This window comes from Trichosurus vulpecula, chromosome 1 (assembly GCF_011100635.1).
Source record: "Trichosurus vulpecula isolate mTriVul1 chromosome 1, mTriVul1.pri, whole genome shotgun sequence".
Classification (NCBI taxonomy): domain Eukaryota; kingdom Metazoa; phylum Chordata; class Mammalia; order Diprotodontia; family Phalangeridae; genus Trichosurus; species Trichosurus vulpecula.
This window is the reverse complement of record NC_050573.1, coordinates 50,901,666-50,928,027: the sequence shown is the minus strand read 5'-3', so window position 1 is coordinate 50,928,027 and position 26,362 is coordinate 50,901,666. Positions and strand designations below refer to the sequence as shown.

General features: G+C 47.8%; 1 protein-coding gene across 2 annotated transcripts in view; it reads left to right on the top strand.

Annotated features, from left to right (window-relative positions):
- LOC118856900 (tyrosine-protein kinase ZAP-70) overlaps positions 1–10,676 on the top strand; it is a 43,965-nt gene extending 33,289 nt beyond the window's left edge. Inside the window, exons 5-14 of one of the 2 annotated variants that reach the window (XM_036767460.1) lie at positions 1,100–1,238; positions 1,476–1,563; positions 2,029–2,069; positions 2,389–2,434; positions 3,435–3,633; positions 4,378–4,584; positions 5,481–5,673; positions 6,145–6,285; positions 6,831–6,943; positions 10,224–10,676. In XM_036767460.1, coding sequence (XP_036623355.1) covers positions 1,100–1,238; positions 1,476–1,563; positions 2,029–2,069; positions 2,389–2,434; positions 3,435–3,633; positions 4,378–4,584; positions 5,481–5,673; positions 6,145–6,285; positions 6,831–6,943; positions 10,224–10,347 — 1,291 coding nt within the window. In that variant the 3' untranslated portion in view covers positions 10,348–10,676. Of the gene's footprint in view, positions 1–1,099; positions 1,564–2,028; positions 2,070–2,388; positions 2,435–3,434; positions 3,634–4,377; positions 4,585–5,480; positions 5,674–6,144; positions 6,286–6,830; positions 6,944–10,223 lie in introns of both variants that reach the window. The other variant, XM_036767451.1, reaches the window with a different exon arrangement.
- Positions 10,677–26,362: the final 15,686 nt, after the last annotated feature.

Here is a 26,362-nt window from a genome sequence, read left to right as displayed (position 1 = left end):
AGGACAGGGCCCTTTTATACGACCAGTTCAACACTAGAAGGACCTAATTGTACGAAGTGAGGCAAAATTTTTTATTATGATTTTACTTTAAAATAAACATTTTCATACTATCTCTGTTTTTTGCATTATATATTAAAAAAAGCACAGAATTAATTGACCTGGCTTAGTCCTTCAGGGCATTCTTAAATCCTTCTGACCCTTGTGAAGGGTGCTGTTTACATGTGACCCCCATGTGTCTTTCTTAGTGACCATGAGATATCCAGGTGCGACTGATTGTGTGTTTGTGAGTGTTTGTATGTGTTTGCTTGGGAGAGTGCATCTGGTCCCGTGATGTGTGTTTGTGCCTGCTTGTGAGCAGCAGTGAACGGCCTTCTTAGAGAGGATGTATTGAGCATTAGTTGGCTCATGGGCACATATGAATGGTTGCTTCTCCTAAAAGTATGGGAAACATACTGGCCCGGGTTTGTGTTTGTCTGGGAGCGTGTGGTTCCCCATGGCTGGATTTGCCTGTGAGTGGCTTTGTGGTTGTGAGACACTCTGGAGTGGTACTAGAGTTGGAAGACCTATGTTCAAATCTTGTCTCTGATGCTTACTTCCTGTGTATCCTTGGGCAAGCCATGTTATCTCCTTGGGCCTCAGTTTCTCCCCTCAGCAAAATGAGGAAATTGAGCTTGCCGTGGCCCTAGAGGTACCTTCTATGTGTGATCCCATGATCCATTGAGGGAATGGAGGTGAAGCCTGGTAGGCTCCTGCCCTCTTTCCCTGCCTGCTGCCATCAGCACAGAGTAGGTTGGGTGGGCCACTCACACCCCTACTGAGGCGCTGGGCACTCACTGGCCATGGCTCTTCCTCCTTCCTCCTGGGAGAAGAACCAAACACTGGCTCTGTTCATTTTTCTTCCTGTGTGGAGTCAGGAAAAAAGCCTTGCTGAGCCCTCAACTGTAAAATGGTGTTAGGGTTGAATTAGATGACCTCTGTGATGCCATCTAGCTCTAGAGCTTTGATCCTGGCACAGGCAGGCGTGGAGTGCTTTGGGCACATCCTGATAAGCCCAGGGATCTAGAGACTTCTCGTATTCCTTTCCCACCTTCTGCTGTAGGCTTAGGCCCAGGAAGGAGCAAGGCTCCTATGCTTTGTCCCTCATCTATGGCAAGACTGTCTACCACTACCTCATCAACCAGGACAAGTCTGGCAAGTACTGTATTCCTGAGGGCACAAAGTTTGACACCTTGTGGCAGGTAAGCAGCCCAGGCCCCATTCACATTCCACCTTCCTTGTCTTTCTGCTCTTCCCACCTAATTACCCAGACTCCTAGCCCCCCATTTATATTTGTTACCTGCTCCCACTCACTGCCTCTCTCTCCTTTTGAGGAGACCCTGAGAAGGGGGCCTGGGCCTGCTCCCCTACCAGGGCTGGATGGGACTCTGGTGGAGGTGATATCCCTGATATCTTTACCTTCCTCCTCTCCCTGCCAGCTGGTGGAGTATCTGAAGCTGAAGGCAGATGGGCTTATCTACTGTCTGAAGGAGATTTGTCCTAATGCCAGTGCTTCTACTGCTGCCGGTAAGGAAACTTGGGGCCGGGGTTCAAGCTAGGATTGGGGATGGGGGCTCAGAACTGGTCCTGACCCTGGAGCTGGGTTGGGTCTGTACCCATGGTGGGGCTCAGGGCTAGGGGTTTGAGCTAGGATTGGGATGGGAGGTCAGAGCTGGTCCTGACCCTGGAGCTGGGTTGGGTCTGTACCCATGGTGGGGCTCAGGGCTAGGGGTTTGAGCTAGGATTGGGATGGGGGCTCAGAGCTGGTCCTGACCCTGAAGCTGGGTTGGGTCTGTACCCATTATGGGGTTCAGGGCTGGGGCTGGAACTAGGATTGAGATAGGAACTCAGAGCTGGGCATGGGTGTGAGGGCCAGGGTAGTGTCTAGCATGATAAAAGGCTCAGGGCTGGATCGGAGGAGGCAGGACTGCTCTTTGGTGTCTCCAAGGCATCTTATTGACTCTCTTTGCCTCAACTCAACTCTCTTTCCAGTGACTGCTGCTCCCACACTCCCTGTCCATCCCTCCTTGCCTGTGAGTCTGGTCCCTGGGATTAGGGAGGCAGGGATTTGGCCTGTGGGAGGAATTGGGGGGGGTGTCCTGAGAAAAGGATTGTCCGCCCATGGTCCTGCTGCTTCTGAGCTGTCCAGGGCCTGGGTCCTTTAGGAGGAGGCAGAGGGAGCTGGGATGGGTAGATGGGTATACTGGGGAAGGGCAGTCACAGATATAGAATGCTGGGTTCAAGCTTCCCAGGAAGAATGGGGGTATGCACCCCCTTCCTCATGAGGCAGTAGGAAGTCACTTGTTGGTCAACACTCCCTGGGTGACTGATCCCATGTATTCTGGTCCCCAGAGAAGGAATGATACCCTTAACTCCGATGGATACACCCCTGAGCCAGGTAAGTCTTGGGCCAGAGAAGAGCAAGGGATCCATACCGTCTGTGTGCTCTCTGGAGCAGAGCTTTGGGGAGCTGTCTTCCAAAAGTTGAAGGGCTGCCCTGAGGGAGAGAGGCTGGATTTGTTCTGATGGGTTGGGGATGGAGTGGGGAGGACATTGCAGAGCCAGGTTTAGGCTCCACAGAAGGAAAAGTAACCTAAAAATCGTCCCTACAGTGGAATAGGCCTCCATGGAAGATAGTGAGTTCTTCATCCCTAGAGGTCTTCAAGTGGAGGCTAGTTGGCCTCTTTTGATGGATGTTGTGGGTGGGTGGGGGGTATATGTGGAATTCCTGCTCAAGTTCAGGTTCAATTCAGGGGTTCTTTAACTTGTTTATATTCTGGGCCAGGGTTGGGGAACCTGTGGCCTCGAGGTCACACGTGGCCCTCTAGGTCCTCAAGTGTGGCCCTTGGACTGAATCCAAACTTCACAGAACAAATCCCCTTAATAAAAGGATTTATTCTATAAAACATGGACTCAGTCAAAAGGCCACACCCAAAGACCTAGAAGGCCACAGGTTCCTCACCCCTGTATCTGGACTCTGAGGCCATCAGTCTGGTAAAACCAATGGATCTCTCAGAATTGTTTTTAGATACATAAAATATATAAAATGAAAAGGAAACCAATTCTATTGAAATATATTCACCAAAATATTGATAAAGCAAGTTTATAGAGCCCAGGCTATGAATGCCTGACCTAGAGCCCTTGGAGGTCCCCTTTGGATTGGAAAGCCTCTGGTCAGGCAGAGTTCTTAAAGTGTTCCAAGAGTCATGGGGGGCGGGGTGGGGCAGGAACCCAAGACAGGGGGAAGACATCCCCTGGAGGGGTCAGAGGTATACCTCTCTTGACCTGTCAAACATAGATGCCGAGCCCACGCATGTCATAGCAACGGGCCAGGGGGTGGGGGTGGGGGTGCCTCGGGTACTGAGTAGTGTTCCCCCTTCCCTCTCTTCTGTCGGCAGCGAGTCTGAGCAAGAGTCAAGGTGAGAAGTCTCGGGTCCTGCCCATGGACACCAGCGTGTACGAGAGCCCCTACAGTGACCCCGAAGAGCTCAAGGACAAGAAACTCTTCCTAAAGAGGGAGAATCTGATGATTGACGAGGTTGAGCTGGGCTCGGGCAACTTTGGCTGTGTGCGCAAGGGCGTCTACAAGATGAGGAAGTAAGAGGAGGAAGGGCCAGGGTGGGGGTGCTAGATCTAAGAGCTGATAGGCCCTCAGAGGCCGTCTGATAGACCAGCCTCCCCTCGTGCTACAGTTTCTTAGGACACTGAAGCCCATGGAGCTCAAGTGACTTATTCAAGGTCACACTGGCAATAAACAGCAAAGATGGGGTTTGAACCTGGATCCCCTGATGCCAGAGCTGGCGCTCCTTAGTGGCAGCTAGGGCACCTTAGTGCCCAGAGCACTGGACCTGGAGTCAGGAGGACTCATCTTCGTGAGTTCAAATCTGACCTTACTAGCTGTGAGACCCTGGACGAGTCACTCAACCACTCTCTGCCTCAGTTTCCTTAACTCTAAAATGGGGATAATAATAGCACCTGATAGGGTTGTTGTGAGGATGTAATGAGATAGTATTTGTGAAGCATGTAGCATAGTGCCTGGTACCCAGCAGGTGCTTAATAAATGCTTATTTCCTTCCCTTCCCTCCATTACATCATGCTGGGTCATGTAGCCTGTGATGAGTGTATAAGAGCCAAGAAACTTGGAGTCATCTGACCTTGGGAAAATCTCTCCCCCTCTTCTGGGTCTCAGTTTCCCTCTTTGTACAATGACCAGAATCCTTTCTATTCGAGGGCCCCAGAGTTGGAGGAGGCTGGATAGGGAGGATGGGGTCTGATGGGAGGTCGGAGAAGTGACGGGATCAAAGCAGCCTCAGTGACCTCGGCGGCGTGTGTCCTGGGCAGGAAGCAGATTGATGTGGCCATCAAGGTGCTTAAGAGCGCCAACGAGAAGTCTGAGAAGGACGAGATGATGAAGGAGGCGCAGATCATGCACCAGCTGGACAACCCCTACATCGTGCGCATCATCGGCGTGTGCAAGGCCGAGGCCCTCATGCTGGTCATGGAGATGGCCATGGCGGGGCCTCTGAACAAGTTCCTGGCTGCCAAGAAGTAAGCAGGAAGGGGCGGGGGGGGGGGGGCTGAGAATGTGTGCATGTACACGCATGTACATGGATGCACATGCATGCAAACCCCCTCCCATGGATACACATTCTGGGGCCCACGCTCATAATAAATCACTCCCATCTTTCATAGCAGAGCCCCTATCTCACAGCCTGTCCCGTGGAGTAGCTAGTCCAAGCCTGATTGTTCTCATTTGACATATGAGAAAACTGAGTCCTTGAGAAGGGAAGGACTTGCCCAGGACCACACAAATCTTGGAAGAGACCTGAATCCAGGCCTTCTATCTGCTGCACAGCACCACTTCTCCTGCTCTTATACACATCTACAACACTCATGTGCACCTACATTTCTTTGCTTACATGCACATGTGTAAATTTGGGCATGCAGACACCTGCATGTATATGTGTGTACACATGCCCCATGTGCAGATACATGTTTACACGCTCACACGTGTGCACACACACATGCTTGCTACCTTGTGCACCCCACCCTCCCACTTGTACTGTGTACACAGCCTCCTCTCACCCTCCACACAGTGTTGCCCCATGTAGCCAACTCTCTGATTGGCCACATAGTTTCGGGGGGCAGCTCAGTGATAGGTCAGATACTAGGCCTCATGGAATGGGTGTAGAGTCCACCCTCACAGTGGATAGTTTCTTATTGACCTCACCTTGTTAGAGGTGGCCAGCATCTTTCATTCCATCTCTTAACCCCAATAATTTGCCCCACATATCCATCTCCATTTGCACTTATACTGTCCCCTTTCTGCCCCTGTTCAGAGGCCTGAACCCAGAAGAACAAAGGACTGGGTGGAGGAGAGGACTCGGGGCCTGAGCTATGATTCTGCCTGTGTCTCCACTCATCCCCCAACTCTTGTCCTCTAGGGAGGAGGTCCCTGTGAGCAATGTTGTAGAGCTGATGCACCAGGTGTCCATGGGCATGAAATATCTAGAAGAAAAAAATTTTGTGCACCGTGACCTGGCTGCCCGAAATGTTCTCCTGGTCAACCAGCACTATGCCAAGATCAGTGACTTTGGTTTATCCAAGGCATTGGGGGCCGATGACAGCTACTACACCGTGAGATTTTCCAGGGACAGAGGGTGGGGAGTGAAGGGGGGAGCTGTGGAAGCCCAGAAGGGAGCAGGCTGGCCAGGAGAGGCCCAGGGCAGGAGGCCTGGGGGGATAGGAACTGGGCAAAGACTAGGGGGAGGCCCAGGAAAGAGGCCTGAGTGGAGGAGGAGGATCTGGGGAAGGTCAGGGCAGAAAGCCTGTGGGGGGTAGGGGGAAATAGGTACTGGGGGGAGGTCGAGGGAAAAAAAGCCTTTGGGGGCAAGGAAGTGCCTTATAGGAGATCCAAGGAAGTGGGCCCTCCAGGTAGGCTAGGATATTGTGGCACATCAAGGTCTCTGATAGCATCCCAAAGAGCCCCTGAGCTGCACTGGCCAGTGGCAGGCCAAATTCAGGGGCTGGAGATACTGAGGCTTAGCCCCCTAACCCCAGGGTGGGGATGAAAGGGAGAAGTGCATCATAGTATCCCCTGTATCCTAGGCCCGCTCTGCAGGGAAGTGGCCGCTCAAATGGTATGCCCCAGAGTGCATCAACTACCGGAAATTCTCCAGCCGAAGTGATGTGTGGAGCTATGGAGTCACCATGTGGGAAGCTTTTACCTTTGGCCAGAAGCCCTATAAGGTAGGGCCAGGGCAGGAGACGGTGGACAAGCAAGACCAGGAGAAATGGGATGCATTTGAAAGAGCCTTGCATTTGCAGTTAGAGGACCTAGGTCCTGGTGTAGGCCCTGCCTCTTAGAGGCTGTGTGACCTTACTGCTTCATCTCCCTGGGACTCAGGTTCCTCATCCATAAAGGGAAGGGGGCTGCACCAAATGACCCCGAAGCCCCTTCTCACTCTAAACCTCTGACCCCATCCATCTTCTCCTCTCTGTTCCTCAGTTTGCTTCTCTTGATAATGAAGGGCTTGTTTAGATGATGCTGAATTTGTGATCCTATGGTGCATCGGCACTGGGGTGGGGATGGTTGGGGAGGCAGAGGGCAGCAGGGGAATTGTGGGTTGGGGTAGAAACTAGGGATGAAAGGGAGAGAAGAAGAAATAGTGAAGGAGCTAAGGGGAGTGACAGAGGAGGAAGCAGACTGGGCAGCTCATCCCCATCCACCCTCACCCCCACCCCCATGCCCTCCTCCCCCACTTCATTCTTGGTTTCCTCTGGCCCTGGAGCAGAAAATGAAAGGCCCCGAGGTCATCAAATTCATTGAAGAGGGTAAGCGGATGGATTGCCCTCCTGAGTGCCCACCAGACATGTACACGCTCATGACAGACTGCTGGATATATAAGTAAGTGCCCATCTAGCCGCCCCTGCCCACCTCCAGCCCCACCTCAGCCCTCCTCCGACCAATAGGCGGTCAACCAGGATTTATCAGTTGCTTGCTATGTATTGGGGATACAGAGAAAGGCATTGGAAAGGTAGGAAGGGGCTAGGTTGTCAAGGATTTTAAAAAAGGATTTTATATTTGATCCTGAAGGTAATAGGGAGCCACAGGAAGATATTGAGTGTGTGTGGGAAGGAGGAGGGGTGACATGGTCAGACCTTCAATTAAAGGAAACCATTTGGGCACTTAAGTCAAAGATGCATTGGAGTGGGGAGAGACTTGAGACAGGGAGTGAGCTGATGAGAGATTGTACCAGGGTAGTGGTTGGAAAATAGCAGAGAAATATTCCAAAGGAAGAAATGCCAGGTTGTGACAACCAATCTTACAATCGAGGATGCCACTGAGCCTGGGACCCTGAGTGCCTGGAAGGACAGTGCTACCCTCAACAGCAATAGGGAAGGTGGGGGGAGGGGTGGGTTAGGGAGAAAGATAATGGGTTTTGTTTTGGACATGCTGAGTCCGAGAGTCACAAAAGGTGATTGGTAATACAAGATTGGAATTCAGAAGAGAGGTTAGGGCTGGATATTATAGCTCTGGGAATCACACGCCAAAGGGTGATAACTGAGCCCACGAGAGCTGATTAGATCACCAATTTAGCCCCATAAGGAACGGTGTTTTTGCTAGGTGGCCCAGTGGATAGGGAGCTGGACATGGAGTCAGGAAGACCAAAGTTCAAATCCTGCCTCAGACACTTAGCTGTGTGATCCTGGACAAGTCACTTAATCTCGGTCTACCCCAGTTCCCTCATCTCCAAAGTTGAGATAATGATAACACCTTCCCCTCAGGGTTGTTGTGGGGATCAAAGGAGATAATATTTGTAAAGTGTTTTGTAAGCTTTAAATCACTATATTAAAGCTAACTTTCGTGAATAAAATAGTATAGAGGAAGGAGAGAAGAAGGCCCAGGATATAGGCTTAGGGGACACCGATATTTAGTGGTTATGGCTTGGAGACCGAGAAATAGCGGTCAGAAAGATGGGAGAAGCCAGAGAGATCAGTGTCATCGAATCTTGAGGAGGAGAGCATGTCTGGGAGAAGAGGGTGGTTGATGGTGTCAAAGTCTGCAGACAAGTCAAGAAGATTGAGGATTTTTTGGTAACTAATAGGGAGGGGAGCAATGAGGAGTGAGGCAGCCTGTGTGCTGGGGGGCTGTGGGGTTGAGGGTCTAGGGAACCAAGCAGTTTTGATGGACAAATGAATGAACGAATGAAAAAGCATTTGTCAAGCAGTCGGGCAAAGCGAGCATTGATTTAAGTGTCAAAGCAAGCACTGAGTTAAATCACGAGGATACCTCTAGGATAAAAAGCTCTTAAGGAGATCAGAATTTTGAGGGAAGGAATGTAGATTCAAAGGCCCAGGGGTCCTAAGAGGGCAGCTACAGGGGGTAGTGACAAAGCTTGGGAGGCCTTACTGTGCATCAGGGTATCTCCTCCTTGAGAGTAGCCAACTGCCATTGGAAAGTGACAAATGGACCAATGGGCCACAGAGGAGAGGAGATTCTGGGGTTTTCTCTCAGGAGTGGGCATGGGGGTTCAGTGTCTGGCCAGGAGGGGAAAAGGGGAAGAGAGCTTTGGTAGGAAGGTTGGGTGTTAGTTCTGGGGTATGGGGAAGGAGAAATCAAATCTTGCTGGGCTCTAGTTCTGGGTAATGCTATCCCTAATAGGAGAGTCTGCTGGCTTAGGAAGGGGGAAGCTTGCTTGAGATAGGAGTAAGGAAACAACAGCTCATTCCAACACCCAACAACTCAACACCAAATGGCTGAACATACTACTACCTAATACTCTGAAACCTCAAAACTTGCCACCGCCACCAATGCGTCTCCATATCCAATGCCATAGGAATTGATAATTTATTTAATAATTATTAATACTATAACTCTCTCTTATAGCATGCTTTAAGGTTTGCAAAGCTTGTTGCATACATTTCTCATTTGATTCTGAAACCAACCTGGCAGACCAAAGCTGAGAGTCAGTGTGGTCTCATGGGAAGAGTCCCAGCTCAAGTGTCAGAGAATCCCAGTTCTCTCCATATTTTCCGTGTGACATTGGGGAAAATCTATTAACCTCTCAGTGTGTCTCTTTCCTTTCTTAGCTCCAGAATTCCTTTCTAAGTCTGAACTCTATGATCTAGGTTCATAGGGTTCTAGGTTTTAGATATACTCTGCCACTTACTAGCTGTGGGCAAGTCACTTGACTCTGTGAGCCTCAGTTTCTCCATCTGTAGGATGATGTGCATTGCCTGGCTTCTTAGGGCATTTGTGGGCACTACAGAAATATGAGTGGCTATTGTTTTGATGATGATGGTGGTGATGGCATCCTCATTCTTTAGACAGTCCTTTCCCCAAGACCTTGCCAGAAGCAACTAGGGGAATGGAGAGATATGTTGGTGGAGGGGTCTTAAATAATTATACATCCTTGTGTATTGGAAGGAACTGGAAGCATTGGAAGGAATCCTGGAAGGAAAGCAGTGTTGTACAGTGGAACAGGGGGCTATATTTGGAGTCCCCAGCTCTGCCACTAGCTGCGTGACCTTGGGCAAGTCACCTTTAATTGGTCTGATTTCCTTGTCCATAAAATGAGGGGGAAGAGGGAAGAGTCTGAGGGGCCTTTGACTTCTCCACCTGTGACTCTAAAAAATATTCTCATCTACTCCCCACTTGCAACATGAAGCCACTCTGCATTATGGGCACCCAACAAGTGGTCGTGCCATGGGTGCAACTAAACTTTGTGGCCTGGGACCATCAATCTGCCAAAGTCTGTCTATGGATCCCTGCTTGGTCGCTGTGTTAAATGCACAAAACAAAATACACAGGCTTTCAAAGGAAACCAATTCTAATGGAAGCCAGTTCTCAACATATTAAACAAAACTGTGTTTAATGAAGGTGAAGGACGTGGAGTGACCACTTGAAGTGGTCCTGAAGGGGAGCCTGTGACCTCCCGAGGCAGCCCATTCTAATTCGGGGACAGCTTTATCACTGAGGAGTTTTTCCTTATGTTGATCCAGAATTGACCTCTCTGAAACACCTGTCTGCTGGTTCTAATTCTTTTCTCTGGGGCCAAGATGAATGTCTGAGGGACATGAGGACTCTTTCTTGTCCCTAGGATGCAAGCCTGTGGGGTGGAGGTGGGAGAGGAAAAGGGACATCCCAGGAACTGGCTTAATGTTTGTGTCCCTCCTGCTTACAGGTGGGAGGATCGTCCAAGCTTCTCGGATGTGGAACAGCGCATTAGAACCTACTATTATAGCCTGGCCACTAAGGCAGAAGAGGTCTCAGATGCCGCTCAAGCAGAGGGGGCTACGAGTGCCTGAGGACCATCTCTCCTTTCTGAATCTTCACAGTTCTTCTCAGATCCTGGCTTTACCTTTTGCTTCTTCCCATAGAAGGAAGACTTTTTCCCATGCCAGCAAGACCACTGCCTTCCTCCTCACCCAGATGCCTGAAGCTCCTTCCCATTTGCATCTCCACCCCAACCAGAGGATTAAAAACTCCAGACTTTGGGGTGAATGTTCTACAGGAAAGCTAGGCCCCTTTCTGCATCCTTTCCCTGGGTACTCAGGGCTTGTGGGTGCTTGGAAGATACAACTGGTCCTATCCCTCTGCCTTCTTCTTTGATGGACTTGGGCCTCAGCTCTGGGCTCCTCCCTCCTGGGGCTGGGTGGGATCTGGTGGGGATGGGGTGGGGTTGTCTGTGGAGGGCCAGCCAAACCCAGACTGAAGGTCCAAGGGAAACCAGGCAGAAGCTTCATGTCAGTGAAATAAACTCAGCTATTTCTCTGTCCTCTGTTTTGAATTTCTCTGGGACCCTGGGACTGATTGAGGTTGGGGACTTAATTTGAATAAGGTAAAAAATTCTTTGTGTGTACTGCAAGGGGTCTGGAATGTCAAAGAGAGGAGAGTATACTGGGGAGATTGGGCATTAATTGATGGAAGTACCAGTCATTGGACATATGTGGTATGGATCTCTGGTCACTAGTATTAATGACTATGAAGATGATGGCCTATGGCGGTTTGTCACTATAGAGTGTAGGTCATTAGAGTCATCAGTTACTGGAGTAATCCATCACCATAATGAATGCCAGGCATTCAAGTCATTAAGTGAATCAGTGTGGGAAGTGTCAATCATTGGAGCTGTTGGCTGGGTATGATGATTATTTGGAATCTGATCACTAGGGATCTACTTAATGAGGGAATGAGCCACTTGGGGGCCACGATTGCCACCTTCTGAGGACTTGGCATGGCTCAATGAGCTACAATCTTAGGGATACCCTTCTTCTTTTTTCCTACCCCCCTTTTCCCTTAGAAAGTTACTGATACCAACATTTAAGTTGGTCACCACTAGGACACAGTCAAGTTCTTTGTTGGTGTGATAGGTATGACTAAGTAGTATAACTGTGTAGCATTTCTCAGAATGCCTTGGCCTGGACTATGGATTTCCCAGGACCCTCTTTCCCACGAGGCTGGGGATGGAACAATGGGTTGAGTGGCTAAGTGGGGAGACTTAAGGGACATTCAGGACTACAGATGACATCTAGGAATTCAGGAATCCCGGAATTTTCCTGATGCTCCCCAGAGCACAGGGAGAAGACATTGAAGCTGAGAGACAATGTCAAAGGCACAAGTGAGCACAAGTGAGGTCTCGACTTCTCACATCAGCCACAAGACTTTGCACTTACTTTCCTTGCTAGGGTAGCGAGTTTGAAGGGACTCTTCCCAAATTACCCAATGCAGTAAGAGGATGAGATTTCACTTATTCTGGAATGCATGGAATATCATCGCTCCCCTATTTCTTTACTGTTCCTTTCAGTCCCGATTAAATGCTCTTATATTTCAATGCTTTTCTTTGCTTGGATCTGATATGGTGAGCAACTGAATATGAGTTGATTGTAGAAGTTCCCAGTCTTGAATTGAGTGGGGCCAGACAAGCAGACAGCTCGATCCCCATGATTTTAACCTAAGTCTGAGAGGGTCCATAGTTTGGGCTAACATGAAAGCACAGAACAGGGAAATAAATCACATTCTGGAATGAGTACAATCTCCTCCCTCTCCTCCCTTGAAAAATAAATCACTCCAAACTTATACAAATAAAAACTCCAAACTCTGAAATAAATCACTTCAAAACTCCAGAGGAGAAGGCAAGTGTAAAGTTTTTTTTTTTTTATAACTGGAAAGGAGGGAAACTTCACCCCCATTAAGCTGACATCTCTCCTGCAACTCCTCCAGCTTGGATGTCTTCTTCCTTATTCCATGGGGTCCTGGGATACTCTAAGACTTTTGGTTCTTGGATGCCACCCCTTGTAATCTCAAACATCCCCTTCCTTCTCTTTCAACATGAGTACTAACCCTGGCACCATAACCCTCAGATGCACCATTGTAGAAAATGGCGTCCTAGGAATTTTTCCAATGGATGGTCATGCTCTGGGCCAAGGCATTAAGGGAAATGTAGTCCTATTCAAATATACTTGATATATTTTAAAAAGAGAAGTCTATAGATCCCAACTATCTATAGATTAGGGCTCAGGGGTGGAGAACCTGTGGCCTCAAGGCCACATGTGGCCTTCTAGGTTCTTGGGTGCAGCCTTTTGACTAAGTCCAAGTTTTATAGAACAAATCTTTTTATTAAGGGTATTTGTTCTGTGAAGTTTGGATTCAGTCAAAGTGCCACACTTGAGGATACATGTGGCCTCGAGGCTGAGGCCGTAGGTTCCCATCCCTGGAAAAGCAATTACCTATGACTTTGGGAACAGGGCTTATCCTTACCTCCTCTATATGAGACTCCCTATGTAAGGAATAGAACACATAGCTCCATATTGTGCAGGACATGACACACTCTGCCAGGAAAAGCCTCTGGACCCTTCTGGGCAAAGGAAATGCCAGTGATCTGTATGGTACAAAGGGAACATAGGAAGCTTTTAAAAAATTTGTATTGATACCCTTTTGTTTCAACATCACCATCATCTCCAAAAATATTCCTCCCCTCCTCTTCTCCCAAGAGTCATCTCTCATACCTGAGAAGAAAGAGAAAAGAGAGAAGTATGCAGCGTTCCACACTTATAGTTCCCTACCTCTGCAAAGAAGGTTGGGAGACGTATCTTTGAAAAATCACTTGATCTGAAGTAAGAGGACCAGAGTTTGATCTTTAGTTTTGTTGTTTATTGGATGGGGCTCTGAGTAATCCCTTCCTTTCTCTGGGCTTTGGCTTCCTTCTCTGTATAAAGGGGAGGTTGGACTAGATCAGGGATTCTTAGATTTTTTTTTTTTGCATCTCAGACCCCTTTGGCAGTTTGCCAGAAGCCTGTGGACCCCTTTTCAGAATAAGGTTTTTAAATTCATTAAATAAAATAACATGATTAGAGAAGAAACCAAAGATATTGAAATAAAGTTCTCAGAATATTTAAAAAAAACAAGTTCATGGGCCCAGGTTAAAAACCCTTGGTCCAGGTGATTCCTAAGGTTCATTTTCAGCATTTTATAATTTTGTCATCTTCATAGGAATGATCTGTGAGGATATAGTCCCCACCACCTGAGGTAGAAATGGGGGTTTCCTTTATAACTTTTAAGACTTAGAATTTGGGGAACTGGATACTCTAGTAACTGCTCTTTGGCTTTACCTGGCCCTTGGAGTCCTGGGTTCTAAGGAAGTAAAGACAATGAAGTCTAGGGAAAAGAGCTCTGCTTTGGAGTCCTAAGACCCAGCTCTGTTACTTACTGGAAGAACTTGGCCAAGGGTACTGGCTCCAAAGTCAGAGGGGACTGGGTTCAAATTCCACCTCTGGGTCCCTATAGACCTCAGTTTCTTCAGTTGCAAAATGAGGGGGAGAGGTAGATCTAATGGCCCCTAAGGATCCTTCCAGCTCTAGATGTTGGATTCTATGGTCCTAAATCACTCTCCCTCTCTGGGGCTCTGTAAAATGATGGGGGTGGGCTTCAGGATCTCTGAGGACTCTGTTGCCTAGGAGCCTCTGAAAGTCTTTCCTCCATTAACCTGCAGGGAGGGACAAAAACATTGCAAATTTAGACATTAAGACCTACAGGGATGAAGCTGGCCTAGCTCTGGATACCTTGATTGGAGAGACCTCCCCTCTTTTCAACTAGGCTGGTTCAACAGGCAAACCTGGTTCCAGACAGATCCCACAAAAGCCACAGTGGGTAGATTGGGACCCGAAAATGGAGCAGTCCTTCTCTGCTGGGGACTCGGGGCACTCAGAGCCTGATCAGGGCAGTGTGACCAGGGCTTTGCTCTGGTATTGGAAACTTAGATTGGGGAACTGAAATTAATTTCAGTCCTTCTGTAGCCAGATACATCTGAGCTTAGTGCCAGGTTAGCGAGCCTTGGATAGGGATAGAGATTGGATCTGTGATTTCACTGAGATGAGAAAATGCTCCTGCTAATTCTAGCTGGCAGTTTTTCTGCCACTTAGTCTTAGAGACTAGAGCGCTAAGAGGTTAAGTGATCTGTCCAGGGTCACACAGTCAGTATGAGTCAAAGATCTTCCTGGTTCTGAGGTCCAATCATCATGATGGTAATGACCAGTCAGAGTAGGATGCTGCTGAAAAACACCTTCCTTTTCATCCCCTAGGGTGTTCCCCACCTCCAAATGAATGACTTTAAAAAAATGTTATTTGGAAAGTGAGTCTATGGTTGCTTGTCTTAGGTGCAAACATTGCTAGTTATAGGAATCCCTGTTGGGAATGGGTGCAATGAATCCATAGTGGAGATGTCACTTAACCCTTGTTGGTCTCAGTTTTCTCATCTGTAAGAAGGGAATAATAACAGCCCCTACCTCACAGGGGGGTTCAGATGAGATAATATATGCACTGCTCTTTGCAAACCTTAAAATGTTATAGATTACTTATTATTATCATCAGGAAATTGATTGGGGTTGGGGAGCTGTCAGCCATAGGAGTCTCAGGATTTGGACCCGTTTAGAAAATGGATGTGTTGGAGGGGTTCTACTCAGTGTCCACCAGAGGGCACCAGGACTTAGTTCTAGAGCCCAGAGTAAGGATTTCTGAGACCCCAGAATCTCTAAGAATTTAGCAAAAGGAGACAGGGAGTCACTGTTACCAGGGGGAGTTCAGAGTCTGCCACAGCCTCCAAGCCAGGCCAGTGGCATCAGTGGCTCTCTCTCTCTCCCTCACCTTATCATTTTTTATAGTATATCGCCCAGGTTGGGGGGTTGTCACAGAGGAGCCCCGGTGACATTTGAGGGATGGGTGGCAGAGATATAGGGGCTGGGAGCGGAGTGGCAGGGATATGGAGGCTGAGGGGCCGTGCAATTCCAGGGGCTGGGATCTGCACCCCCTTGTCCCACTCATCAGAAGGTGAGCCCTGGGAGACAGTTAGGGGTGCTCTTCTAGGCCTCCAATGTGATGGATGCAGTCAATGTTTCTGGGCCCAGAAAACTGGCCCGGAGCCCAGGGAGCCCAGATGGAGCTGAGGCTGACCTGTAGGGTGTTCCCTGAAAAGAGAGGTCTGCCAGTCAGAGCTGGAAGAAAGCTCCAGTCCCCTCTGCTCCCTTTCCTTCTCCTCTCATTTTATAGGTGAGAAAACTCAGGCCCAGAGAAGGAAGGCAATTTGTCCAAAGCCACAGAAGAACAAATAGCCGAATATAATGATCAGAGCTAGAATTTGAACCGAGGTTCCCTGGCTCCAAATCTAGTTTACTTTCAATTCAACAAACATTTATTAAGTACCTACTGTTTACAGAACTTTGTGCTTTGCCTTTGGCCTTGTACAGGCCTTTGATCCTGGGCACACACAAAGATTCAGGAAATTATGTTTATTTAAGGCTCTAGCCACTCAGGGTTTCTCAATTTTTCTTCCCAAAGGAGAATAGTCTTAAAGGGAGAAGGAAAGGTCCAGGGAACTTCCCCCTACCTTGCTGACCATTGCCTCGTAGAAGACAGTCTTCCATGGAGGAACAATATTAGTATAATCATCCTAGAACCCAGACCTTGAAGCTCAGAATTCAGTATAGCCTAGAACAGGAATGGTGAACCTGCAGTTTCGAGGCCACATGTGGTTCTGTTCTAGAACTTAGACTCCAGAGCCAACCTGTAGCCCTGAATCTGGAACCCAGAGCCTAGAGCTCAGAATGCAGTCTGGAATCCAGAACCCAGTGCTCAGATCTGACTGCCCAGAGTCTAGCCTAGAACACAGATCTTAGAGGACAGTGTCCACTCCAGACAGAATCTAGGACTTGAAGGCCAGAGTCTACTTGAACCCCAAATCTAGCACTTAGCACCTGGAGCTCAGGGTTTAGCCTAGAACCCAGAAGATTATTCCAGAGGTAAGAGCCCAGAAGCTAGAGGTCAATCCATCCTAGAATCTAGACCTCATCCTATGGTTTGTGCCAGCTTGAAGTGGCAGCCTCTATCGGTCCGTGTTCCACCAAGGTCTCCCCGGGATGGCCAAGTAAATTGGTGCTTTCCCCAGGAGGACAGGGCCACACCTCCCAGAGCAGTCAAGGGGAGCCGACTTCAGGGGGCATCTGCTAGAGAGAAGAGAGAGGGAAGGCGGGGCAGGGGCGGGACAGCAGGGCTGAGGTGGGTGTACACTCATTGAGTTTCTCACTTTCCTGAGCCTGACTAATGCTCAGAGTCCAACTCTCTCTGGGCCCCGCTGACAAGACACTGAAGTGACCAGAAACTCAGCCCAGCCTGCAGGTAAGGGACCAGCTCCAGCACATGGCCCCTGGGATCTGGGGCCCTAGATTCCATCAACCTTTCTCCATCCCAGCCTCCCCTGAGGCTTTGGCTCTCTCATCTCCCTCTCCATCCCTCTTCCTAGTCCCATTATCATTCACAACCTCACACAGCATCTCAGTTGCTGGATCTCTGGGTCTCTCTGCCTTCATCTTCTAGCCTCTGGGTCTCTTAGGCCTTCCCTTTATCTCTGGACCTTTCTGTCTCTCAGTCTCTGTTCTTTCAGTCTCCTAGTCTCTGGATCTGTGGGTCTGTCAGTCTCTCTTGCCCTTGGTCTCTTTAGAAGTTGAGTTTCTTGGTCCCTTTCTTTGGGCTATCTCTGACCACACTGAAGTCTCCTGAGGCCACCCTCACCTTCAGCTGGGGAGGCTCTTAGCTTGATGGAGATCTCCTTCTCCCCACTCTGTTCTCTAATGGGGGAATAAGCCTGGAGGGAGTCACCCTAGAGTAGAGGAGAATGAAGATCTGAGATCCCAGATGAGCCCCAAGTGGGAGGAAAGTGAAGGGAAAGTCCCCAAGAAAGGCTGAGGAGAGGAGAGGAATGGGCGGGGAGAGTTCTGGCCCTGAGGATCTGCCCCATACTCCCCTGGTGAAGCTGGTACCTCAATGGGGAGGAAGTTTGGGGTCCTCTACTCTACCTTGTGCCTCAGCTCCTACCATCAGGGCTTCCTTCCCTTGGTTTAGCTAAAGGTTCCCTGATTAGGTTCTCCTGTTGTGGCCCCACTTCTTGTCAGAAGCTTGGGGAAGCAGAGTGGGAGGGGATGCGATGGAAGCTGGAGGAGGCAAGGACACCTCAGGTCCTTTCCCCCAACTCCCCAGCAGCCCCTGCCCCTTTCCAGAGAGCAGCATGTGAGTGGAAGGAGGCACTCAGCTCTGGGTGGGGGGTGGGCAGAGAGGTGTTGGGGGTACTGAGAGGGATTCCAGGGGCCAAATCAGGCCTTTGGAGGAAGACTAAAACCTAACCTCTTCCTCCCAAGTCCCCCTTTCTCTCTGCTGCTCTGCTTTTCTCCAGCTCTTGAGAGGAAGAGTTTGCCGTTCTCTTCCTCTTTGGACCTGGACACTTGGCCCCTCTCTGTCCCCTGGTAAGGAGAACCACCAGCACTGGGGGACAAGAAGACAGGGTATAAGCAACCAAGTCACTCACACCCCCTCACATCACACCTTTGGGGCCACAGAATGATGAGCTCTCAGATTTGGAAGAGATCTCAGAAGGCTTCTGACCTAAACAGGAATTCCCACTCTGTAACTTCTCTGTCATGGATTCGGCCTTCACTCAAGTGTTGAGGAGCTCATGAGAAAGAACATGCCCCTTTGGGCCAGCCCTTGCCTTTCTGATGAGCCCCAAATCTGCCACTGTTCCCTACTAGGCCTAATTCAAAGCTGGGTTGGGGAGAGGTTGGCTTCACTCAGAAACTCCAGACTGAAATTCTTCTCATATAAGGCTGAATATAACTAAGGTAGTTTTGTTATTTTTTTACATTTGTGACTATTGTGTTTATTTGATATAATGCTGTTAAAATTTTGAGTTTTTGAAAAATAAAAGAAGGAAAAAAACTGTAGGCTGATTGTGGCCCCCATTGAACCACTTGTGGGTCACAGGTCTTTTTAGCAGTCTGGCAAAGCCCTTCTCAGAATTGTTTACAAAAATTATAATAGAAGGAAATGCTAAATTTTAGTTAGAGTTTAGTGAAAGTAAAGATGTCATTTTTCTTCCCAACCAAGTTCAAAGAGATCTGGATCCCAGGTTAAGAAGCCCACTCTAATTGGTCCAGTCCCATCTCTGAAACATTCAGGGCCCCTGGCTTACCTTGTCTCCATATTACCTCCCCCAATTCACGGCAGATAGCTTTAATCACAAGAACCTGGGCTGACTCAGTGGGGTCACTCTGGCCTCATGTCTCCTTGCACTCCCAGATATAAAGAACCCAGCAGATGCCTTCAAACAGCTGGGCTCAGTACCTGGTGAGTCCTTCTCCGGGTGGCTGCATCCCAAGCTGAGCACCCCCTGCCCCAAGGTGGGGCTGCTTCTGTGTCCTCCCTCTGCCCAGGGTGTCCATTACCCTCACATCCCTTTCTTACTCCTTTCCTCCTGAATTGATCATTGGAGGGCACTTTCCATTTGTTTGCTTCAGGTGTGTTTTAGAATAAAGCTGTTAGGACCCTGGGTGCTAGGGAGACACAGAAGAGTCACACAGCACAGCTCCCCACCTGCCCCTGCCCTCCCACCCCAACACTGCTGTCTCCTCTGAGTTGCACCTCTGTCCTTTGCCCTGCCTAAATTGCCAGAATCTTCACTTTGAGTTTCCAGGCCCTTCACTGGTGCCATTTCTGGTACAATTACAGGTTAGGGGCAGGTGGCAAGCAGAGAGGGACACGTCAGGAGAGGAAAATGGAGTGGATGACCTTGAAGAAGGATGGAGAGGGAGGATGAGAACAGTGGAGTTGGAAGTATGGGACTCTTTCCATAAAAGGTCTTCTCTGGAGCTCTGAGGGGGATGGACAAAAGGCCAGGGCAAGCTCTGGAGGCCCCAGTGTTCTGGGCTGCTATGAGGCTGGGAGCAAAAGGAAGAATGATAATGACTAACAATGGACATTTGTTTCCAAACCGACAAGTTAGCACCTACTATGTACAAGGTGCTGGGGATGCCTAAAAAAAACCCCCAAATCACTTTTCTCTCAAAGAACTTACATTCTGTAGAGAGAGAATACAAAATGTAAAGAGAAAAGTATATACATATATTCTAACTTGAGGGGGTAAAGAGTACTAACTAATGGAATATTTATCTTGTATGTAGCTTGTTTATGGGGGTAGATAGGTGGGCCAGTGGATAAAGTGCTGGGCCTGGAGTCAGAAAGACTCATCTTCCTGAGTCCAAATCTGGCTTCAGATACTTACTAGCTGTGTGAGCCTAGGCAAGTCACTTAGTCCTCTTTGCCTCAGTTTCCTCATCTGTAAAATGAGCTGGAGAAGTAAATAGGGAACCACTAACTGTGTGACCCTGGGCAAGTCACTTCACTCTGTTTGCCTCAGTTTCCTCATCTGTAAAATGAGCTGGAGAAGGAAATGGCAGACCACTCCAGTATCTCTGCCAAGAAAACCCCAAAAGGGGTCACAAAGAGTTATACATGATTGAAAAACGACAGAAAACTTGTTTATCGATATTTGTCTCCTTGTGGTCTCTCCCATTAGATTGTAAGCTCCTTGAAAGCAGAGATTGTTTTTTGCTTTTTTTTGTATATCCCCAGCACTTAGTATAGCGTAGTATAGTAGGTGCTTAATAAATGCTTATTGACTGACTGACTAATATTTTGCGTCTATTATATTGTATGTGTCGTTCCTGACACATAACGAGGGCAAGGTCTGGTTTATTCGCCTAGCACAGTGTGCGTGCACATGCACACGCTTACGCATACACACATATGTATGTATATGTATGTATAGTATATATATGTATATCTTTATATATATTTGTCGATGGATCAGAATAGGCTTCTCCTAGAAGACGGTGCATGATCAAAGGCTCGAGGAAGCCAGGGCTTCTAAGAGTGAGGGGAGGCATTCCAGGCACAGGAATAATCTCTACCTCTCCCAGAGGTGGGACATGTGGCGCCCCCTTCTCCCGGAAAGTAGGCCAAGGTAGCCAAAATATAGAGGAACCAAATGCTATCATAAACCTAGAGCAATCTGCAGACCTTACAGCTCTCAGTGAAAGCCATGATAATGAAGATGCACGAAGGGGAGAAATAAGAAATAAGCCTGGAGATGTCGTCTGGAGACAAGCAATGAGGGGCTTTTGATGGTGGCCAAAGGGGATTGCATTTTGTCCTGGAGGCAACAAAGAACCACAGGAGTTTTTTTGAGCAGAGGAGAGAATACATATGGTCAAAACTGTAATTTAGAAATTTTATTTTGGCAGCTATGTGGAGGATGAACCAGAGAGGGAAAAGGATGTACAAGGGGGAGTAATGTGTAATAATCCTCAGAAGATTTAAATTTAAATTTTATTCTAGCCCACTGACTTTTCTAGAGCAGGGTAGTAACACGGTCAGATTTGTGCTTTATAAAGATCATTTTTTCATCTGTATGAAGGATGCATTCTTGTGTACGGCACTTGGCAGATATGATATCTCATATCAACTCTATGAATTCAGTGATATAGGTATGGATTACTACACCCGTTTTACAGATGAGAAAACAGTTTTGGAGAAATGAAATGACTTGCTGATGTCACAATGAAGATATTAAGAGAAGCTGGAATTTTGCAGAAACCCTAGTGACCTGAATGCCTTGATGGGGGCGGGGGACACACCGGAGAGTCCTGAGGAGCTCTGTTCCTTGGTTCAGAAAGGAGCAAGTAAGAACGAAGTGAAATAATAAGGGCATGAGCCTCAATGAGCCAGGAAGAGGAAGAAGCCAGCCAGGGTGGTATGGAAATGCCAGGGTCCGAGATCTCTGTCAGCCTATCCAGTCTATCTGTGTCTGTCACTGGGAAGAAAATTATGAGCCTTAAGGTCCTGGACTTCAGCCGAGCCCAGGGAGTCATTGCATTATGCCAAGTTGGGTGTCTCTATGGTATGCTAGGCTCTGGACAGCTGCTGGTTAACTTCTTAACTTCAGAAATCAGCAAACACTAAAAATCAGGGTTTGATTTATTGTTTTATTGACTGTCTAGACTTAAGAAAGTGGTAGAGAAAACATTAACATTGCAAATTAAACTTCAAAGTTTGTTGCGTGTGTGTATATGTGTATATATGCATGTGTGTATGTATGTATGTACGTATGGATACATTCTTGGGTGCCTACCAAGGTGCTCTCTCTCAAGGGATACTAGTCTATTCTGGTTCTCCTACTACTTATCTGACTGTTCCTTCTCAGTCCCCTTTGCTGGTTCTCCGTCTAAGTTATACCTGGGCCCTCTTCTCTTCTTTCTCTATACTATTCTCCTTGGTGATCTCATCTGCTTCCATGGATTCAATGATCATCTCTATGCTGATGGTTCTCAGGTCTATTTGTCCAGCCCTAAGCTTTCTCCTGACCTCCGGTCACATCTCCTCCTACCTATTGGACATCTTGAACTACATATCCTGTAGACATTTTATATTCAAAATGTCCAAAAATTAAGTCATTATATTTCCCTAAAAACCTTCTCCCCTTCCTATGGGTGAGCTGGTAAATGTTTAATAACCAGCTCTCTGAAAAAAAAAATGTACAAATGACACATTTTAAAATTTAATTTGAATCATCAACATTTTTACCACCACTCTCTTTAGGCTAGACAATAGCCAGAACAATAAATCAAACCCCGGGTTATAGTGTTTGCTGATTTCTGAGTTGTAAATGCTATACTGAAATTTTAGCAATCAGCTCTCTCAAGCTGAAGCTGACTCCAGAACACCCCTGCCTCTTCCTAACTTCCCTATTATTGTTGAGATCACTGCCTGGTCCAGAATTTTAATGTCATCCTCAACATCTGCCTTTCTATATCCAATTGGTTGCCAAGTTATATAGTTCTTGCCTGTCTTAACATCTCTCCTATATGGCTCCTTTTCTCCTCTGACACTGCCACCATCCCGGTACAGGTCTCAGATTCTGACTACTGCAATAGCCTGCTGGCTCATCCCCCTGCCTCAAGTCTCTCCCGTCTCCAGCCCATCCTGCACTCAGCTGCCAAACTGATCTTTCTAAAGTACGAATCTGCCCATGTCACCATCACCCACTCCCCCCCGTTCAGTCAAGTCCTGCGGGTCCCTAACTCCTCCATGATCAAATGTAAAATCCTTTCTTTGGCATTTATAGCCCTTCCTATCTTTCCACTCTTCCTCCCTCCCCTCTGCCATATTCTGATCCAGTGACCCTTGCCTCTTGGCTATTCCTCAAACAAGACCCTCCATCTCCCTACTCTGATCATTTTCTCAGGCCATCCCCCATGCCGGTAATGCTGTCCCTCCTCGTCTGCCTCCTGGCTTCCTTGGCCGCTTCAAGTCCCACCTTCTACAAGAAACCATTCCCAGGACTCCTTAATGGTGGTGTGCCTTCTCTCTAAGACTATCTCCAGTTTATCCTGTCTATATCTTGTTTGGCAGCTAGATGGTACAGTAGGTGGAATGCAGGATTTGGAGTCAGGAAGATCTGAGTTCAAATCTTGTCTCAGACACTTCCTAGCTGAGCGATCCTGGACGACTCACTCAACCTCTGCTTGCCTCAGTTTCCCCAGTCGTAAAATAGGGATAATAATAGCACCTGCCTCCCAGGATTGTAGTGAGCACATGCTGTCTAAATGCCAGCTATGGTTTTTACATTGATGTTTATATGTTGTCTCCCTCATTAATTAGACCATGGCCTCATTGAGAGCCAGGATTCTCTTTTTTTGTATCCTCGGAGTTTTACACAGTGCCTGGCATATAACAGGCAATTGACTGACTTGACTTGATTTGATCCTATGTTGGAGGTCCTTGAGGCTGGAAGAGAGGGATCAGTTTGTCCCTGAGATCAGGAGGGAAGAAGCTGCAGTGTCTATAGTGCCTCCCTTTCCACTCAGGCTTGGTTTAGTGAGTAGAGCTCTGGACTTTGAATCAGGAAGATGTGAATTCAAATCCTACCTCAGACACTAGCTGTATGACTCTGGGCAAATTGCGTAACCTCTCTGGGCCTCACTTTCCTTGTCTGTAAAATGGGGAGACTGGACTCAATCATCTCTGAAGTTCCTCGGGCAGTCATCAGTCACTTCCTTTACTGAGTCTCCTCTCCTTGGGGCCTGGGCTGCCTCTGTAAGAGCTGGAAGGGGCCCCAGGGCACAGCAGGAAACTCCACCATCTTAGTGATAGTAGTGGCTTGGGGCTGGGAGGAGTCACCTGGGAAGCTGGAAATCAGATGTCAGGGTCTGGTGATAGCATCTGCCCCCAGCCCTTTGCTGCTATTCCGCTGCACCCTGCCCACCTGACCAGAACAGACGAACAGCAACAACAACCCATCTGACCCTCTGCCCACCTCTTCCTCCCGGGGGAGCAGAGAGGAGCTCACCCTTGTAACACGGGGCACCGGGCTTAGGGCCTTTACGATGCTTGGCCCTGTATCTTCCGTGGTCTCAGCTATTCCTTGCTGGTTCCTCTGTACCTGTGGGAATATAGTCCCTCCCTATGCCCTGAAAAATGCTTGGAAGTGCTTCCCATCTGGAATATCCTGTCTCCATTTCACAGATGGGAAGACCAAAGGTCTGAAGGGGATAGAGCCTTCCAAGCAAGGCAGCCAAAGGGTGCTAGCCTAGCCTAGAGGCATTGACAGTCCAACTTGCTCAGGTCCCCTGTATAGTGTCATAGTATTTGAACTGTCAAAGAGACCTTTGAGAGCATCTGATCCAACCCTCCCATTTTACAGAGGAGGAAAGGAGGCAGAGTGCCTAGTCCAAGGACACAAACGGTGGTCAGTAGCAAAGCTAGGGTTTGGATACAGGTCTGGACTCCAGGCCAGAGCTGATTTCTCCAGGTTAGTTCAGTAAGGCTTAGGTCTAGACTGGAAGATTGGCTAACTTAGGGACTATAGATAAGTCCAACCTTTGGGGGAGATTATGTGCGAGAGGATAGTGGCCACTGGTCTGTGTAACCCCTTGGGTTGGTAGTAAAGGCCTAAAAGTGTGGGAAACTGGGGCCAGGTGAAATACTTTCTGGGGTTCAGATGCTCTGGTTTAGTTATTTTCAGTCATGTATGACTCTTTGTGACCCCGTTTGGGGTTTTCTTGGCGAAGATACTGGAGTAGTTTATCAGTTCCTTCTCTAGGTCATTTTAAAGATGTGGAAACTGAGGCAAACAGGGTGAAGTGACTTGTCCAGGGTCACACAGCTACTAAGTATCCAAGGCCAAATTAGAACTCAGGTCTTCCTAACTCCAGTCCTGCATTCTATCCACTGTGCCACCTAGCTGCTCTTGGGGTTCAGCTACCTGGATGGAAGACGTAGATTTCTGACAGAATCTGAGGGGAGGGAGATAAGGGAGGTCTCCCTGGCCCCACTAGATGAAAATAAAGGATGATGAGGGGGGAAATACACTAAGGTATTTGGGCCAGAGGCAGAGGACACACTTAGAAAGAGCCCAAAGGCTTGAACCCAGATTGGTGCTCCAGCTAGGCAAGGCAGGAAGTGTGCTGTTGTCGGTTTGGGCCAGGATTCAGAATCCAAAGTCCCAAGTTCTAGTCCTGGTTCTGGGACTTATTAGCTGTGTGACTTTGGATGAGTCCTTTACTCTTCTCAAGGCCTTAGTTTTTCTATTTGTAAAATGAGTATTTTGGGTTCAACAGTCTCTAAGGTTCCTTTCAGTTCTGGTGTTCTTTTTTTCTTCCTCCATATAGTTATTGTCTTTCCAAGCGTTTTGGACTCCTACAATACTTCATAAATGTTCTGCAGCTACTTTTAAATAACGAAATGCAAAACAGAATAAAAATAATTTTTCTCAGAGAAAATCTTCAGACTTACATAAAAATTAACATACTCCTCCAGTTCCCACTCCTTTACAGCATCCAGTTTTCCTTATCTAAGACTGCCTGTGATATGCAATACCCTGCCCTCCAAATGGACAGTACATTACATTTACAGTATACAAAAACAAAGACGAGTTCTGGAAGCATCTTTAAATACAAAGTGCCTTTACTTTGACTTAGCAACAGCATAGGCAGTAATTTTGCAATCAAAGCCACACTGGGTTTTCATGGAAACTACCTTCACAACATCAATTTCAGAGATGCTGCACCCATTATGGTTTTAGTACTTACTATATGCACAAAATAACCTTACCTAATAAAAAGGCTCATCTTCAAATATTGAATAAAAATATCCCCAAATAAACAAAATAGAGTATACATTAAAATCAAACACTTTCTGCATGATCCTTTATGAAGAACAGCCTGTTCTGGTTTCGTAGCTTCTCAAGGTACGTGAGCCTTTGGCAAAATTTGGCAGGCCGACTTAAAATGAATTTTCTGGTGAGTAGCAGACAGGACTTAGAAACAAAGTCAAGATGAATAGAAACCCCGAGGCCTCCTTGGGTTACATGAGCGGTAGCTGAAGCACTTTGTTGTAATGCTGGTGCTGAGAGAGGCAAGACTGACATCTGCCTCCCAAGCTGACCATGTCACAACGAGTGGCCCTCGAGTTCTAAAGTCCCTTTGTGTCTGCTGTGCTCGGAGAGGGGCGGTTTGGCGTAGTGAGAACAATGCGGGGTTTAGGGTCAGGAAAGCCCAGATGTGGAGCCTGCTGCCATGGACGAGTCAATTCATCCGTCTGAGTCTTAGCTTTTTCATCTGTAAAGTGACAATACCACTGTCTGCAGAAGCTGCTTCACAGGATGTAACGGTCAGATGAGATAACACATAAAATATGTATAAACACTATATAAATGCCAACTATAATTATTGATAATGATTGCTATTATGGCTGCTGGTATTATTGTAAGGCCTTCGCTAGCTCTGCAACTCTATGTTCTAGGGCCTCCCCTCCATCCCTGCGCCCGACACTCTGTGTTCTAAGGGCTTTCCCAGCTCTGACTTTCTGGGCTCTGACATCCTGTGTTCTCAGGGCCCTCCCAGCTCTGACGTTCTGTGTTTTAAGGGCCCCCCAGCCCTACAGTCT